At 34.5% G+C, this 15,563-nt stretch overlaps 1 protein-coding gene across 2 annotated transcripts; it reads right to left on the reverse strand.

The window, feature by feature from the left end:
• Window positions 1–4,551: 4,551 nt before the first annotated feature.
• On the reverse strand, window positions 4,552–15,504 carry LOC133335339 (protein pangolin, isoforms A/H/I/S-like). 2 transcript variants are annotated; one of them, XM_061543623.1, is made up of 2 exons: window positions 15,412–15,504; window positions 4,552–5,692 (listed from the first exon to the last, which is right to left on the reverse strand). In XM_061543623.1, exons 1-2 carry the CDS (start codon window positions 15,482–15,484, stop codon window positions 4,650–4,652), a joined length of 1,116 nt encoding a protein of 371 aa, XP_061399607.1. In that variant the 5' UTR covers window positions 15,485–15,504; the 3' UTR covers window positions 4,552–4,649. The 2 variants fall into 2 exon arrangements, with proteins under 2 accessions (XP_061399607.1, XP_061399608.1); XM_061543624.1 differs by lacking the exon at window positions 15,412–15,504 and adding an exon at window positions 14,792–14,820.
• Between the last annotated feature and the right edge of the window lie 59 nt (window positions 15,505–15,563).

A 15,563-nucleotide genomic window follows, 5' to 3' on the forward strand; every position in this document is an offset into this window, starting at 1 on the left:
ATCTTTTAAAATCGTAGTAGAAGAAAGTATGTTTCATCGACTAATTTCGAGAGAATTTTGGCCTGCTAATGCATTTGTAAAGGAATTTCTGGAAAGATCTGAAAATTTAGCTCATTTGCCTCAGAGGGCTGAAATATTGCCAAAAAACTAAATATGTTTCTCAATGTTTGCTATCAGAATGTAAGAGGGTTAAACACAAAATTAACTCGATTATTCTCTGATAGCCTTGGGTTTAATTATGATGTTATAGTATTTTCTGAAACTTGGTTAAAACCATCCGTGTTAAATAGTGAAATTTTGTGTTCTAGATATCAAATATTTAGAAAAGATAGAGTTCTTAAAAAAGGTGGTGGCGTCCTTATTGCAGTTGATGCCAAATATTCCACTAATTTAATTGAATTAAACTGTTTTGATATCGAATTTATTTGCATATCCATTGAATTAGAAAATTTTAAATTATTTGTGACTTGCTCATACATTCCTCCCTCATCGCAACTTGATATTTATAATCAGCATTTGTTAGCAATAAATTCAATCACTAACAAAATGAATGACTCTGACAAAATATTAGTTCTCGGCGATTTTAATCTGCCGTCCGTAAAGTGGCTTTCATTGCCAGATTCTGAGGCTCTAACACCTTTGACATCTGATGCAAATGTAAACTTATATACCTTTGAAATTGTAAATCGTTTTAGCGACATAAATCTTTATCAAATAAATAGCGTATCAAATTGTTATGATCGAATTCTAGATCTAGCATTTGTGAATTATACACAATATTTTGAAATTATTAGAATACCTCCAGTATGTACTCCCGAAGATAACTACCATCCTACATTATGCATATCCATGATGCATAATAATTTAGCTACCAACAATTCTTTAATATCATTTAAATCTGTTCCTAATTATAATAAAACTGACTTCCGAAAGCTAAACGCACTTATCTCAAACGTAAATTGGAGCACATTATTTATTTGTAAGGGTCATATTGATCTAGAATTATCAGTATATAAATTTTATTATATCCTAAATAAATTTATTCTAGAATGTGTTCCCATTGTTAGAGTTAGAAACTCGAAACGATATCCATGGGTCACATCTGGGCTTTCAAGTATTAAAAATTATAAAAATAAACTTTTTAAAAAATATAAAAAATCAGGCTCCTCTATAGATTATGCTAAATATGCTGTCGCAAGGTCTAAATATACGTCAGAGTCCCGAAAACTTTACAATCTTTATTTAAACAAGATTAAACTTAATTTCAAATCCAATCCTAAATCTTTTTATGACTTTGTTAATATAAAAAGAAAAGCTACGTCAAAGCCCACCATCTTGAAATTCAATAATCAGACATTTGAGAAAAACTCTGAAATTTCAGAGTGCTTTGCAAATTTTTTCACTACAACATATTCATATTCACCCTGTCCAAATAAAGATACATATAGTTATAAATTATCGACGATAGATCAAATATCTATGCCTTTTTTACAAAGTCAATATGTTTCTAAAAATCTACGTAATTTAAGATCAATTAAAAGTCCAGGTCCGGATGGCATTCCTAGCATAATTCTAAAGTACTGTTCAGATACATTAGCTATCCCTTTAACGCTATTGTTTAATTATTCCCTGAAATATAGTCATTTTCCGACCTTCTGGAAGAAATCCTATATAGTTCCTTTACACAAATCTGGTAGCTTAACTAATGTCTCGAATTATAGAGGAATTGCTAAATTAAGTGCAATTCCAAAATTATTCGAAAAACTGATTACTGATGTAATTTCTCATAAAGTTCAGCCAATCTTAAGCCCATATCAACATGGTTTTCGTAGTGGCCTCTCAACCATTACCAATCTTATTCAATTTTCCTCAACCGTCATAAAAGGTTTTATTCAGCGTAATCAAACCGACTGACTTCAGTAAAGCTTTTGACAGGGTTAACCATGAACTTTTAATATATAAATTAAATCAAATTGGTTTCAGTATAAATTTAGTTAAATGGATATCATCTTATTTGAGAAATAGATCACAGGTAGTTTTGTTTGATGATTGTCTCTCCAAATCCATTAATGTTCCTTCCGGCGTTCCCCAAGGAAGTCATTTAGGTCCACTCCTCTTTCTTCTATTTATAAATGATTTACCAAATGCAATAATCCACTCCAAATTGCTAATGTATGCTGACGATGTCAAGTTGTTTATCACCCATAACTCCATGAAGCAAGCTGATTTACTTCAAAATGATTTAAATAACCTTTTTCAATGGTGCGAATTAAACTGTATGGATTTAAACCTAAACAAATGTAAGCATATGTGTTTTTCCAGATCTTCTACTTTAACAAGGCAATACAATATTAATGGTACTGTTTTATCAACTGTTGATTCATTTGTTGATCTTGGTATTTTAATGGATCCAAAATTATATTTTAATAATCATGTTATTTCTATGGTAAACAAAGCCCACGGTGTCTTAGGATTTATAAAACGATGGGCTAAAGAATTCTCTGATCCCTACATTACAAAACAACTTTTTACATCTCTTGTGCGACCCATATTAGAATATGGTTCTGTTGTATGGGATCCCCAATATACAATTTATTCCGATAAAATTGAATCAGTGCAGAAACAATTTCTAATTTTTGCGCTGAGAGGTTTACATTGGAATAGTGACTTTGTGTTGCCTTCTTACACTAGCAGGTTAAAATTAATTCGATTGCCAACATTAAAAAGTAGACGTATTATGTTGAACACTATGATAGTAATTAAAATACTAAGCGGTAATATACCCTCAGACTTCCTAATTTCATCCATTAGAATAAATGTTCCTTTTCGATCAAGTAGATATTATCAACCATTATACGTAGATTTTCATCGCACAAATTATTCTATGGGAGATCCACTTAGTAAAATGTGTATTGATTTCAATTCTGTGTATTCTAACGTAGACTTTTGCATGAATATAGACCTAATAAAATCTAATATAATCATATTTTTAAATGAATAATACAACTTAACAACAAACTGGCTGTTGAAGTAGATTTCTGTAGCTGGTTTTCTATCCCTTCTCATATTCCATCATAATGCGGATTATGATGCGTACGCGATCCCTACGAAAGGGGAGGTCGCCCCCTCGGTCGGCAGGGGTGGGAAAGTGAGGCGTGGGAACGTACGATAAAAAAAAAAAAAAAAAATTTAGATAACTACCAATATATGTCCGATTGAGGCAAAAGACAGATTTACACGAAATTTGGCAGAGTTGATTTTAGAATTATGTGTATTAAAGTTGCAAACCGGTTAATATTTAGATATATCTCCCACAAATATTATAGTTTGATTGATGTAAATGGTGGGGTGGGCCGAGGGGCCTAGGTCTGTACCATACACACGTAATAAAATTGTGGACAGCGCACTATGCTTCAGTATATGAAATGGTATATACCATGGTTGCTCAATTAGGTCCAGGTTTACATTTAGCTTAACACATGCATAAGTTTGCTGGATTTCATACAAATAGTACACCAACGAATTCGATGTGTATGCAATTTTTCATATATTTCTGAATGGTATGTGGTTCAAATATATATAGTCAGCCCGACGTTTAAACTTTCATTACTGGTTTATTTTACAGATATTCATGTTAAACGCACTAAAGGTCTCAGAGTGTGTTCATTGTTAATTCTTTAACATAAACTAAACTACCATTAAAAATCTAAAAAAATCCACCCATCCTACACCGAAAACCCATTTAGCCACTTAAGCCACTTAACCAACATTGATTCAGAATTCTGAATGCTGTACTCAGTTACTTAATTAACCGGATAAATACAGCAAGTAGACCTCTAAAGCTCTCTAAATATTAAGTTAGTTACCAAAATCGAAAATAAATTATCATCCATGTTTATTAATATTATTAATAATAATAAATAATAAAAATTAAATAATTTTGTTGTTGTGTATAGAATGTTGTGTTTATTTAAATTTGAAATAAAACAATGTGTGCGTTCATACTTAACAACATGATTCATAATTAAAAAAAAAAAAAACAAAAGAAAATCATAAAAACAAAATGATACATCATTATAAAATGGAATATCTTTTTTTTACCTGGTTAAACTCAAGTGAATCCGGAAAAATCCCATATATATGTTTTTTTAATGTGATGCAAGTTGTTGATCCTTTTGTAGAATTATATGTGTATAATGCATGTTTTCTTGTTGTTGTTGTTGTATAAAATCAGAAGCACTTGTTGTAGAACATAACATAACAGCATAAGAACGTTGTTGTTGTTGTTTTTGCTTTAATATTGCCAATATTGCTGAACCATCAATCAATTGATATACGAGTACTAGAACATCTAGGGGGGAAATCACATGGACTGGATACACTATGATTTCAAATTCGATTGTATGCTGATGATGATGTCTTGTGGTTACCAATAGTCTTGTCGTCTCCACTGCCACCTCCATTGTCATCCACATCCTGCTGCTGCTCCTCCTCCTCATCATCATCCACATCCATATCATCACCTTTTTCTTTGCCGCCATGTTTTTTACAATGTTGTACTTCATTTGTGCCAATGACAACAGACATGTGGCATAACTGCTGCACCCGTTCCACCTTACGTGAAGTTTGTGGTAAGCTATGCTCGAACACTACTTTTTCATTTCGCCATAGACTGACGACGACGATTCAGACTCAATGGTTTTCGTTGTACTGGCGGCATTCTTGGCCGTTCGCTCGCGCTTTCGTTTGTTGTTCTTCAGGACATAGCCCGGATACATTTCCATGTGCAATTGACGCTCCCTCCGTGACTTCTCGTAGTAGACACTCTGTTCTTCGCGGGATAGTTCATGCCAACGTCGGCCCAAAATTTGATTGATTGCAGCCGACTCCTTGAGCGTACACTCGGCCACGACCTTGGCACGCATCTCCTTCATGTATAGCATGAAGGCATTCAGGGGTTTCTTGATATGCGGTTTCTTTTCTTCGTTGCCTCGTTGACTGTTCTTAGCTGCCGGCTTGTTATATGGGTTTTTCGAATACCGATGATTGACTGTTGGCGTTTTGGTTTCCTGATCGTATTCCTCTTTGAGGCTGGGCGCCAGCGGCAGATGATGGGGGCCAATCATATTGGAAGGTGCTCGGTGGTGTACTGAATTCAAAATATTGGGTATGGTAAAACTAGATGGTGGTGAATATACAGAGGGCGGGTGCCAGGAGGCGATTTGAGACAAGTCCGGTGGTCCCAACATGGGATGAGGATACTGGGTGGGGTGAAGGGAGTACATAGCTTGTTTCGTTAAGCCCATGGCTTTCGAATCCAATTGATAAGGCGGTATGCCACAGTGCGCGGGAGGGGGAAGACTATCGTATAAGGTAATTCGATTTGCTATTGTTGCCGGCAAACCGCCGATTGTCGCATTCGGATATGAATAGGGCGCTACCAAATAGCCCATATTGAACACCGACGGATCATGATCCATACGATTCGGACCGCACGGTGTGGAGATTTCTACGCTTTTTTCCTCACTTTCGGTTAAGTCGATTAAACTGGATTTCTCTTCGAATAGATTTTCCGACGATATGTTTTCATCTTCACGGCCACCTTCATCTTTGAATATTTTCACCTCATCGGTACTGCCTAGATCATCGCTGGGCGAACTTGTGCGACGCATATTGGCCATGATGTGATTAACTTTATAGTTCGATTTTTTTATGTGGAGTATATAAAATTTGATTTGGATTTGATTTTTTTGAAATGTTAGAAATAATTTGGTTTTTGTTTTGGAGTTTAACATAAATAGAGTATAAATTAACATTTAAACAATTACTAATACATAGACACACCATAAAATAACGTTTATTTTCAGTTGGAGGATAGTTTTTTTTTGTAGGGGGAATATTTAAACATATTTTTTTACATTTAATTGAGTAGTAGTAATAGATTGCCAATTATTGTTTTGGATAAGGGGAAAACGAACATGCCAAACAGTATTTTATAATAAAAATTTTTAACAGCAAATTTATTAATATTTTATTTTAAGGGATTATTTTTTTGGTTATTTATTTTTAAAATAGAAGTATAATTTTTTGTGTATTGTTTTGAAGTAATATTATATCAGTTTTAGGATAAGTAATGTATATCAGTTTTAGGATAAGAAATTCATCCAAAAAAGTCCCCCTATGTATATTATATATCATCGACGACGATCCAAACCAAGCTATGAGAAGAAGGACTCGGGATTCTCTAGAAGAACTTCTAAATAGGCAGACAACAATTGAATTGTCTATTTTATACATAGGACATGGTTCCAAGATCTTACATCCCTAGCAGAAGATAATGTATGTGTGACAATCAACCTCCAGAGATCTGGAAATACATGCAGACGTTTCCTAGATGGAGGAAAGGCTTTTTGATAATTATAGGGCCATATATACTCCACCCTGATTGTTCCTAATCTATCTATTTATAACGACAGTTATTTCACTATTCGCACCCTACTGTAATTTGTTATCATTAGGTAGAGTAACTTCGGGTAATGTGGACAACCAATTTCTTTTTTTGATATTGTGGGCGTAACAACAGTAAAATATAAAAACAATTTGTGTAAACAACATAGTAGATTTGTTGGTTAAATATATTCCAGGTCAAACATTATATATATTTGTCTATAAAAATTTTATTGCATTATATTTCAAAAAACTCTGAACTGCGAATAAAAATGACTTGGCGGGTAATGTGGACCAGTATGTGTGGGTAATGAGGATCTGTAAGTTAAAGGTAGGTTGTGGATTGGTTGTGATAAATTTCAATTTATTGCACTTTTGGGTAACAATGAATCCAAAAATATATGGGTTTTTGTTTTGGAATAGCCCCAATTTAAGGGTACCGCCCCATTTACGGTATTTTGAAGGTCCTTGCTTCATTAACCATCCGAAGCACCTGAAATTTCGCATATCGTCCTCATCCTCATGAAAAGCTAACAATTTTTATGGTGGTCCGCATTACCCGACATTGAATATTTTTATTTTTAAATATTTATCGGCATCAAAAATGAATAAAAATTAAGAATCACCGATTGTAATTACAGCTAAACGCATATTGTTGAAAACAAGAAAACCACATAACTTTTTTATATTCGAGAAAAACAAAGTGTTCGACTATTATGCAAAAACGTTTATCAAGGCAGCATTGAAATATTTCAAGCATTTTCTTAGATATGGGGGGTGGTCCACATTAGACGCATGGTCCACATTACCCGAAGTTACTCTATCTAATATGTTACATAGCAAGAATACTAAAAAACAAAATGAAGAAACACCGAATAAACAATTAGCCGGTATATATTTGAAATTTACTGTTGAACAATTAATTAATCTTATCATCCGAATGCGATTTAAAATTGTAAACCCATGGAAGTGGACTTGACGATGACCACCATCCGACCGGGATTAAAATCGTTAACCCTGTTGTGGTTGACGTGGCACCCTCTGTCAAAACCTCCACGAGTTTAATCTGAACTACTACAACGACTCCAATACGACTAATGGCAGCTCATTTAAATTCTGATTTAATAGCAAAAGCATTCTAAATTATATCATGGGTTAATTCTTTTTTTTGGCGGATTAAAAAGATTCAATGGACATCGCGGTAATCAAAGCGTTGCACTTTAGTCAAGGGACAGACTGGAAAAGCGCTTTCCAACGTTGGCCAGATTTTGAACGTCATAATTTTGGAGTCAAACGGCAATAGAGGGAGAAGGTGATATGGATGAGGATTCCTCAGGCAAAATAGATACGTCACCGATAAATCCAATTACCAAAATCGGCTCAGTCATAGAAACAATAGATAAAAATATGTCTCGGTTTCTGATAAAGACCAATGAAGAATCTACGATAAAGAATTATATTCAATAATGAATATTCCTATGAGGACAATTGAATATTACTGTAAGAGACAAAACCATACAATACGATTCAATTCAGAATCTGAATACTCCTTTCAAATACCTGTAGGCCTATTCTGTAACTTTTAACAACATTCGATATTTTTTAATTTTATTTTGTTATTGTAAAAACAACAAAACAAACAAATGAAATTGTTGTAAAATAAACAATTTAGAATGTTGTTAAAAAGTTACAGAAAAGGCCTACTGGTATTTTAATAAAGGGATTAAATGGATACTTTATCGGAACAGCTCCTAAACCTCAATGGACTCTACGTCTCCATCATATATTCTTCACACCTACATAAAAATACTTTATCTATCTCCACTAATTACCTATCTATCGTCTCTTTTTAATATCTCTACCCCATTCAAGATTATCAAACCTGTTGTAGCCTTAAAATAGAATATTAAACAATAACATTACCTCATTTCTAAAGATAAACATTTTATATACCCAGAAAATTATTTTAATCCGTTTTTAATTGATAATTTCCCATTTGTCTATGTTATCTGAAAACTTACCTCACACCCTTGTATAAGAAACCAACAAAATAAAAAACTATATATCATGTTACGATTAAATATTCATAATTATGTTTGTATATATATTAAATTCGTTGTAATTTAAGAACTAAAAATAAATTCTACAATGCCGTACATAAACAGTCATGTATGGCGGTTTTTAGGCTAGGCCTATAATTCTAAGATTGGTGTTCACACAAAGAGTTAAAAAGTATTGCACTTAAACTAGAACCCGAAAAAAAAAATTAATTGGGTTTTGAAAAAATACATGTAACATGATCAGAGAACTGAGAGTAGAGATCATAAAAGTGGTAAATATATTTTACAAATATTAAGTTTTGTTTTTATAACCATAGGTTAAAGATTGAAGACTGATACAAAAGTATTACAACTTGGTTGTATTACTTCCAAGGATATTAAATCCATTTCTTTGTTAAAACTCACAGTTTTCTGATAAATGTTTCGGTTTTGTTCTTGTTTTCGGAGATCATTTGTTTTGGTTAAGATTAGTGGAAGAATAAATTGGTTACAGCGGGTATCTAAAACGTCTAGTAATAAGCAAGACGACGACTCAATATCTAATAAATACTTTTCTTTTTTGTTCTGATTTAAAATATATGTGTATATAAAATATATAATTTATATATCGTTGCATTGAAGACTGAATGTTGTTATTGTTGGTTTTAAAATCCTAATCTATTATTGCTATTATTGAAATGAATTATCATCATTAGTCCAATTAGCACATCACTTCCGATATGTTGGATATTTCACTCAAAAATTGTAACTCTAATGTTCTTTTTTCATTATATTTGGCACTTAAACCGACACAGATCCAGTCAAGGTCCAGCCAAAAACAGAACCCTGTGCAACAATATCGCCACTATCATCATTCAACAGACCATCGTTTATGATTTTCGGAAATACATCTGCAGCCAGTACAATATGCACCTCATCGGAGACATAAAAGTCAGGATCGGCTAACACCAAACTATCAAATGGAGATGATATCTTCAGATCCTGTGGATATGGCCGCAATGGTAATACATCCGTCATTAGCGCCTGTACATCTAATATCCAGTTGATGTTTTGTACAGTTCCCAGCTGTATCGAACAGATATTCTTCTCATCGATCTTCGTTGTAGAGAGTTTACATTGTTTTACAATCGTCTCGGATATTGTCGTATACGGCTGTGATGGATTGATGAGAGCACGCACTATGCGTCGTATACCATTGTAAATCAATGCCAAACGTACCGTTGGTATTATAACTTGCCTGCGAAATATATTAACCGTTGTTGTGGTTGTTGTTGATGATGTTGCCTTTGGCTTTTCAGAGGGTTTCTCAAGGGGTTTAAATTCACCAACATGATGCAGCGAGCTGTGATGACGTTTGTGACATTTTATACATGTCTTAACAGAATTACACAGGGCAATGGTATGCGACACCGCCAAACAATTGACACAGTATTGTAGCTTACGAACAAATTCCAAACGTTCGTGGGTGCTCAACTCTCGGTACTTATCACATGTTGCCAAACGATGATCTTTCTTACAAATCATACATGGCCATCGGCGCATTTGTTTCTTTGAGACACCAGTCATGTTGCGATCACGACTTCTGCGTTCATACATTTCGGGAGAACTGCTGCTGCGATCACGTTGCGAGTCACGATCATTACTTCTGCGCGATGACCTCGAGGGGGAGTAGTGTATCAAGGCATTGTGCCGATTCGAAACTGGAAATGCAAGTTAATGGGTGTACGAAAAAAATACTTAATTTATGTGTTAATAGGGTATGATGCATTTGTTTGTTTGCTTTGTCCATTTTGCAAGGACAAAGAGGGTAGTAGCATTGTATTTGTTTATATATAATTTCTATTTATTACTTATGTACGTATTCTTATGTTTTTATAGAGATAAGAAGAGTAAAATCTAAGTAATTATGGTAAAGGTGGTTTTGCTTTTTTTACTAATTACAGGGTTTATTTTTCAAATTAAAAGTTTATATTTCCTGGGGGCGTATTCCTTTTCGAAGGGTGTTTTTCGTTTTCTTTTACAATAATCAATTTACTTTATAAATATAATTTGTATCTTATTGTCTTTTTTTACTTTTTCGAGTTTAGGTCAATAATAAAACAATAATTGGTTTCCGAATGCAATTGGACATCTTATTACGAATATGTTAAAATGTTATTAGATTCTGCAGAGCCGATCATGAACAATAATTTACCTCATCGAATAAGTAGTTTTAGACCCTAGTTGTCTTTGGCCGAAATCTATTTCTGACATTTGGAGTCGATTTAAAAGCATCTGTCAATCCGTCTGTTATCTTACAGACTGACATAGGCGATAACTCACAAAGGTTGTAACCGATTTGATTTATCTTCTGTACATCGTAATATTCCTTCCATATTTTTTAAATATCCGATTGAATCCGAAAATGGAATTTATTGACCCACAGCGAATCTCATATGAGGAAAATTAAATTTGGTCTAAATTTTGCACATCTTAATATTTACACAGCCAATAGATACACATACCTGAATGGAAGAAGATTTTTTCCGTTACTCAAGACTTTACATAACCCTACAGAAAAAATGATAAATTGTAATGCCCTCTACATAGATAGTATTAGGGGTATGTTTAGGTATGGTATTGGCTGTTTTTCCGTTCGTCACTCACGCCGACCCTATAAATTATACATACATTCTTAGTCTACGTAATATTCTACGTCTTTACTTCTTAACGAATTAAGATATTTTCCAAACATTGCATAGATTTGCGATTTGTGTGCAGATAGATCATGTTCATATCATGGATCATATAGATCCCGATTAGACTTCCTTATCCGAAAGTATACCTCAATTTTCGGTATTTACGGTAGCTTCTTCAACCGAATTACAGTCAATTTTTGGATTCTCATTGTCCCAATAACGGTATCCCATAAATGTAGATACTGCCGAAATCGCGACATCATATAAAAACAGAACTTTTTGCGGTACTTTTGGGATACCGTCGTTGTTACCTATATATCTCCCTACAAAATACTATAAGCAATTACCCAGGGTTTTTTGAACACGTGTTACAGCCGATTTCTCTGTAAGTTGATTTTTCGGATTCTATTCGAAATATGAATATTTGCCAATATTTTATTAACCTGCTACCTTGTTAGAAAAAATCCCTTGGTCTGATGGGGTAATATTTTGAAACACATTTTGTTGAGATAGAAGTGGAGCAGAAGTATATAATAAACAAATAAAAAAGTGTTAGTAGGTGTTGCCGATAGATGGATAACCTCAATCCATGACATATCGAATGTAGTATCCACTAAACCTGTCTTTTGTGGGGGATTTACAAGAGATGACGAACCTATATACCCGATAGTTGTACTAAATCTAAGGTTAGTGTGAATTTCAAACTCTGCTAGGACATTGACCCAAGTTTCAAGGTAGCCCCCATATAATGGTACCCCCAATATTCGGCATTTAGGCGATTTTTTACACGTGTTTCCACCGAATGACTATAATTTGGTATTTAGAGTTCTTATTGTATAGCACATTTCCATACTAAAAAATATTAATTTTGACTCAAGTTTTTTTTTAGCAATATTCAGTATTTTGGAGATCTTGGGCACGTTGATATTTCGGGTTCTCTTTGTATAGTTCAAGTCCATACCAAAAATTATGAATATTGATCCAAGTTTCCGGGTTCCCAAGTTTCATATAAGGGTACATCCCAATATTCGGTATTTGAGAATTTTATATACTTTTTTCAACCGAATATGCTATAATTTGGTATAGCTCCATTAAACGCTAGCTTCCTATCAGGTATTCATCTTCCTATCATAACATGTGTTTTCTCTTAGGAGCCGCCATAATTTTACATATTTTCAATGTCATCATCATGGTGGAGGGTATAAAAAGTTCGGCTGGGCTGAACTAAACATCGCTTTAACATGTTAAAAAAAAACATCTGTGGGTTAGGTGCCAGAAGGAATGGACCAATAGGTCCACCAATAGGAGGATTGGTAAAAATATTACGACGGGCATGGGGAAAAGTGTGGATCAAATCGCGCATTCCATTCGCTAGATATTGGAATTACACATTTTCAAATAGTTGACACTTTATAGAAATTGGCCGATGAATCCCATAATCGGATGTGATTTAACGTTTGTTAAAGTGTTAAGATTTAGAAATTTTAAAATGTTGACACTGGTCCATCAGCCAAGGAATATATAAATTGAATGGGCATATGTTCCGGAAAAGAATAAAGTGTCTTTAAGATGATATATGTAAGTCTGGAAAAGCAAAGAATTTGCAAGCCTTTCCAGACTACTGGTAATAATGGTTCAAATATAAACAAGTTTTCTGATTTTCTCTGTGGCCTAACGTAAATGCATATACGCGTGAAATATAGTTAAATAAATACAACGACATGATCCCCTTATGATCTTTCGATTAGAGGTCGCAAAATGACCCTAGCGTTTTATGTGTATCTACTTGGTCTTAAAAGACCGAATTCAGAACATTTCAATAACTCATACACTTGGTAGTGAGAAATAGAGTGATGATAAATACGATTTGGGTCATCAAAAGACCCCGACGTAGTAACAGGGTTTATTGCGGTTGTCTCCATAACCGTACTCTACCATATACTGTCTGTCATTGGGTACCAGAAGTAATTAATATCTGCCCATATTTAGGTTTAGCCTCCATATAACAGTACTCTTCAATTTCCTACGAAAAATTATTATTACCGATCTACGTTTTTTGCTTAAGGATTTAGAGATTTTGTAACAAAACTTACTGAAATTCGTTCATTTCCGATGCGTTGCGGGTTACAAAATCCTCATTTAACAAATGATCGGCATATGTCCACAATTATTGGTATATTTCCTATATAACGTGATTCAATATTCATTACATTGCAACATGGGGGTAACTTCTATTGAGGGCATTTTAGTAAAAACTACCATCAAAAATGGCTAAAATTAAATATTTCTCGTGATGAGTGGGTTACAAGACATCCCAGGAAAATATTGTTGGCATAGGACCATTTATTTGCTTATAACCCCAATATAAAGATAATGCACTGAATACACCCACTCTGACGGTCATGTTTGAAGACAATTCATCACCATGGCCATACCTCAACAATAATCCACAATATAATTAATAACATAGATTAAAAATCTATACATCAAATCGTCCGGCAATGCATAACTATGTGTACCATCATCAAATCTCTTTAATGTAAATCTATAATATTCCTCATTTTTTCTATTTGCCGGTTTCTACTTCGTCTATGTATATTTAGGAGTATGTTTGTTTGTGGCTAACGTTGTTACCATCGCTGTGCTGTTAGCCTTTACTTATCACTTATTAAAGTTTTTAATTAAATTCATTACAGAATAAAAAAGAAAGAAATTATTAAAATCTGAGAAGAGAATAAAAAAACTAGGAGATGCTTAGATGCTGCTTGAAGAGTAAAAAAAGGAAGGAGGAAAGAACAAAAAAAACGAAAAAACGACTCTAATATACCAAATATTTACGATAAGCACTAGGCAAACAATTGTAGGCGCGGTGGATGGATTATTTTAAATATGTATATCATGGGGTGCATTCCGAGAGAAAAGATGCTCGATGATGATGGTTACTTTCAACAGTAGAATGAATGTTTTGGTAAACTAACACTAGCACATGTCGCAATTTATATTCCCGTAGTTGTTTAATGCATTGGGCGGGTGGTTGGGTGTTTGGTTGGTTGGGTTGGCTGATTGTCGATGGGTGGCTGGTAGCTGGCAGGCTTGTTGGCTGACTGACTGACTGGCAGTGGTTTATTGGGTGGGTGTGGGTTGTTTGGCTGATTTGGTGGATTGGTAAATGGGTGGCAAGCAATGTGGCATGATAGTAGTGGTGGCGGCACTGTGAGATAAGGGTGACCGACCAACATTGTTTTCCTTTTTTAATTAACGACGAGGGAACACGGCGCATTTGTTTCAGGGCTGATTGATAATTTATATATGCAGAGTTTTTCCCGCTGTAAATGACCTCCAGTGGGGTGGGTGGGCGCCAGGACGTGTAATGTGGGTATGCAATGTTTACAATTGCTTTAAAGAGTTGCGAACACTTGTTTTCACACGAATGAGCACAGTTTTTTTTTCAATCACACAATTGCAGTTTTTCTGATTTTTTTCATTTGTTAAATTTGCAAATTAAATTAATTTTGTTGTGGACACAAACACTACAATTCATTTTAGTTGCTTTTAGGTTATAAATGTATGGTCACAGGACCATATCTTCTTTTTTTGCACACATACCTTCTTCCCATTGGCTCATGTTCTTTCTTTCGTTCGGTTACTCTGTTATGGGCCTGGGTATTATCAAAAATCACAACCATACACATTAATTGCACTACTACTTCATTCACTCCGAACACATAATCTATCAAAAGTCCATCAATTTTCAAAATTATAGTACTATTTCGTTGTTGTTGCTTTTGCTTTTGGTCGTCGTATTTAATCAACTAAAAAAATATCCTGTATCTGGGGAACGCCAGCTAGGAAACAATAGAGCACTTTCCTTACACCCCCACCCAGAAAAAGAAGCGCACATCCAATGCAACTCAACACTATGCATGTGTACATCATCGCATCGCAGAGGCGCAAGTAAGTACAAGTACAGACGTCGTTGATAAAAAGTCATCGCACACAGGAATAAGGCGGGCGGGCGTGTGGACGGGCAGGTGGGTGGGCGGTCGGATGGATAGGCAAAGCTAGAAAGCAAGCAAGCAGGCAGGAGCAAAGATACACGGGAACTTTTTGATATAATACACAGAGAGAGAGGAGAACGAACATGCATGCAACTTTTTTCATTTCTTGGGATATATTTCACATTTTGGACTTGGGAAGATAACTGAAGGGGGGCTCATCGCGCTTACCTCTGGAATAACTCATTGGCTTCACCGATAGTTGTTTATTTTCCGCAGAATAATTGATTGTTATTAAATCCATTAACAAGTCCTTTTTTATTCCACCATGTATTACTTCGTTCGTTTGCAGTTTGCACGCCAGTCGCGAAGTTCACCACCGA

The sequence above is a fragment of the Musca vetustissima genome, unplaced genomic scaffold (assembly GCF_032173495.1).
Source record: "Musca vetustissima isolate MV318-11 ecotype Yass unplaced genomic scaffold, APGP_CSIRO_Mvet_v1 utg134702, whole genome shotgun sequence".
Taxonomy (NCBI): domain Eukaryota; kingdom Metazoa; phylum Arthropoda; class Insecta; order Diptera; family Muscidae; genus Musca; species Musca vetustissima.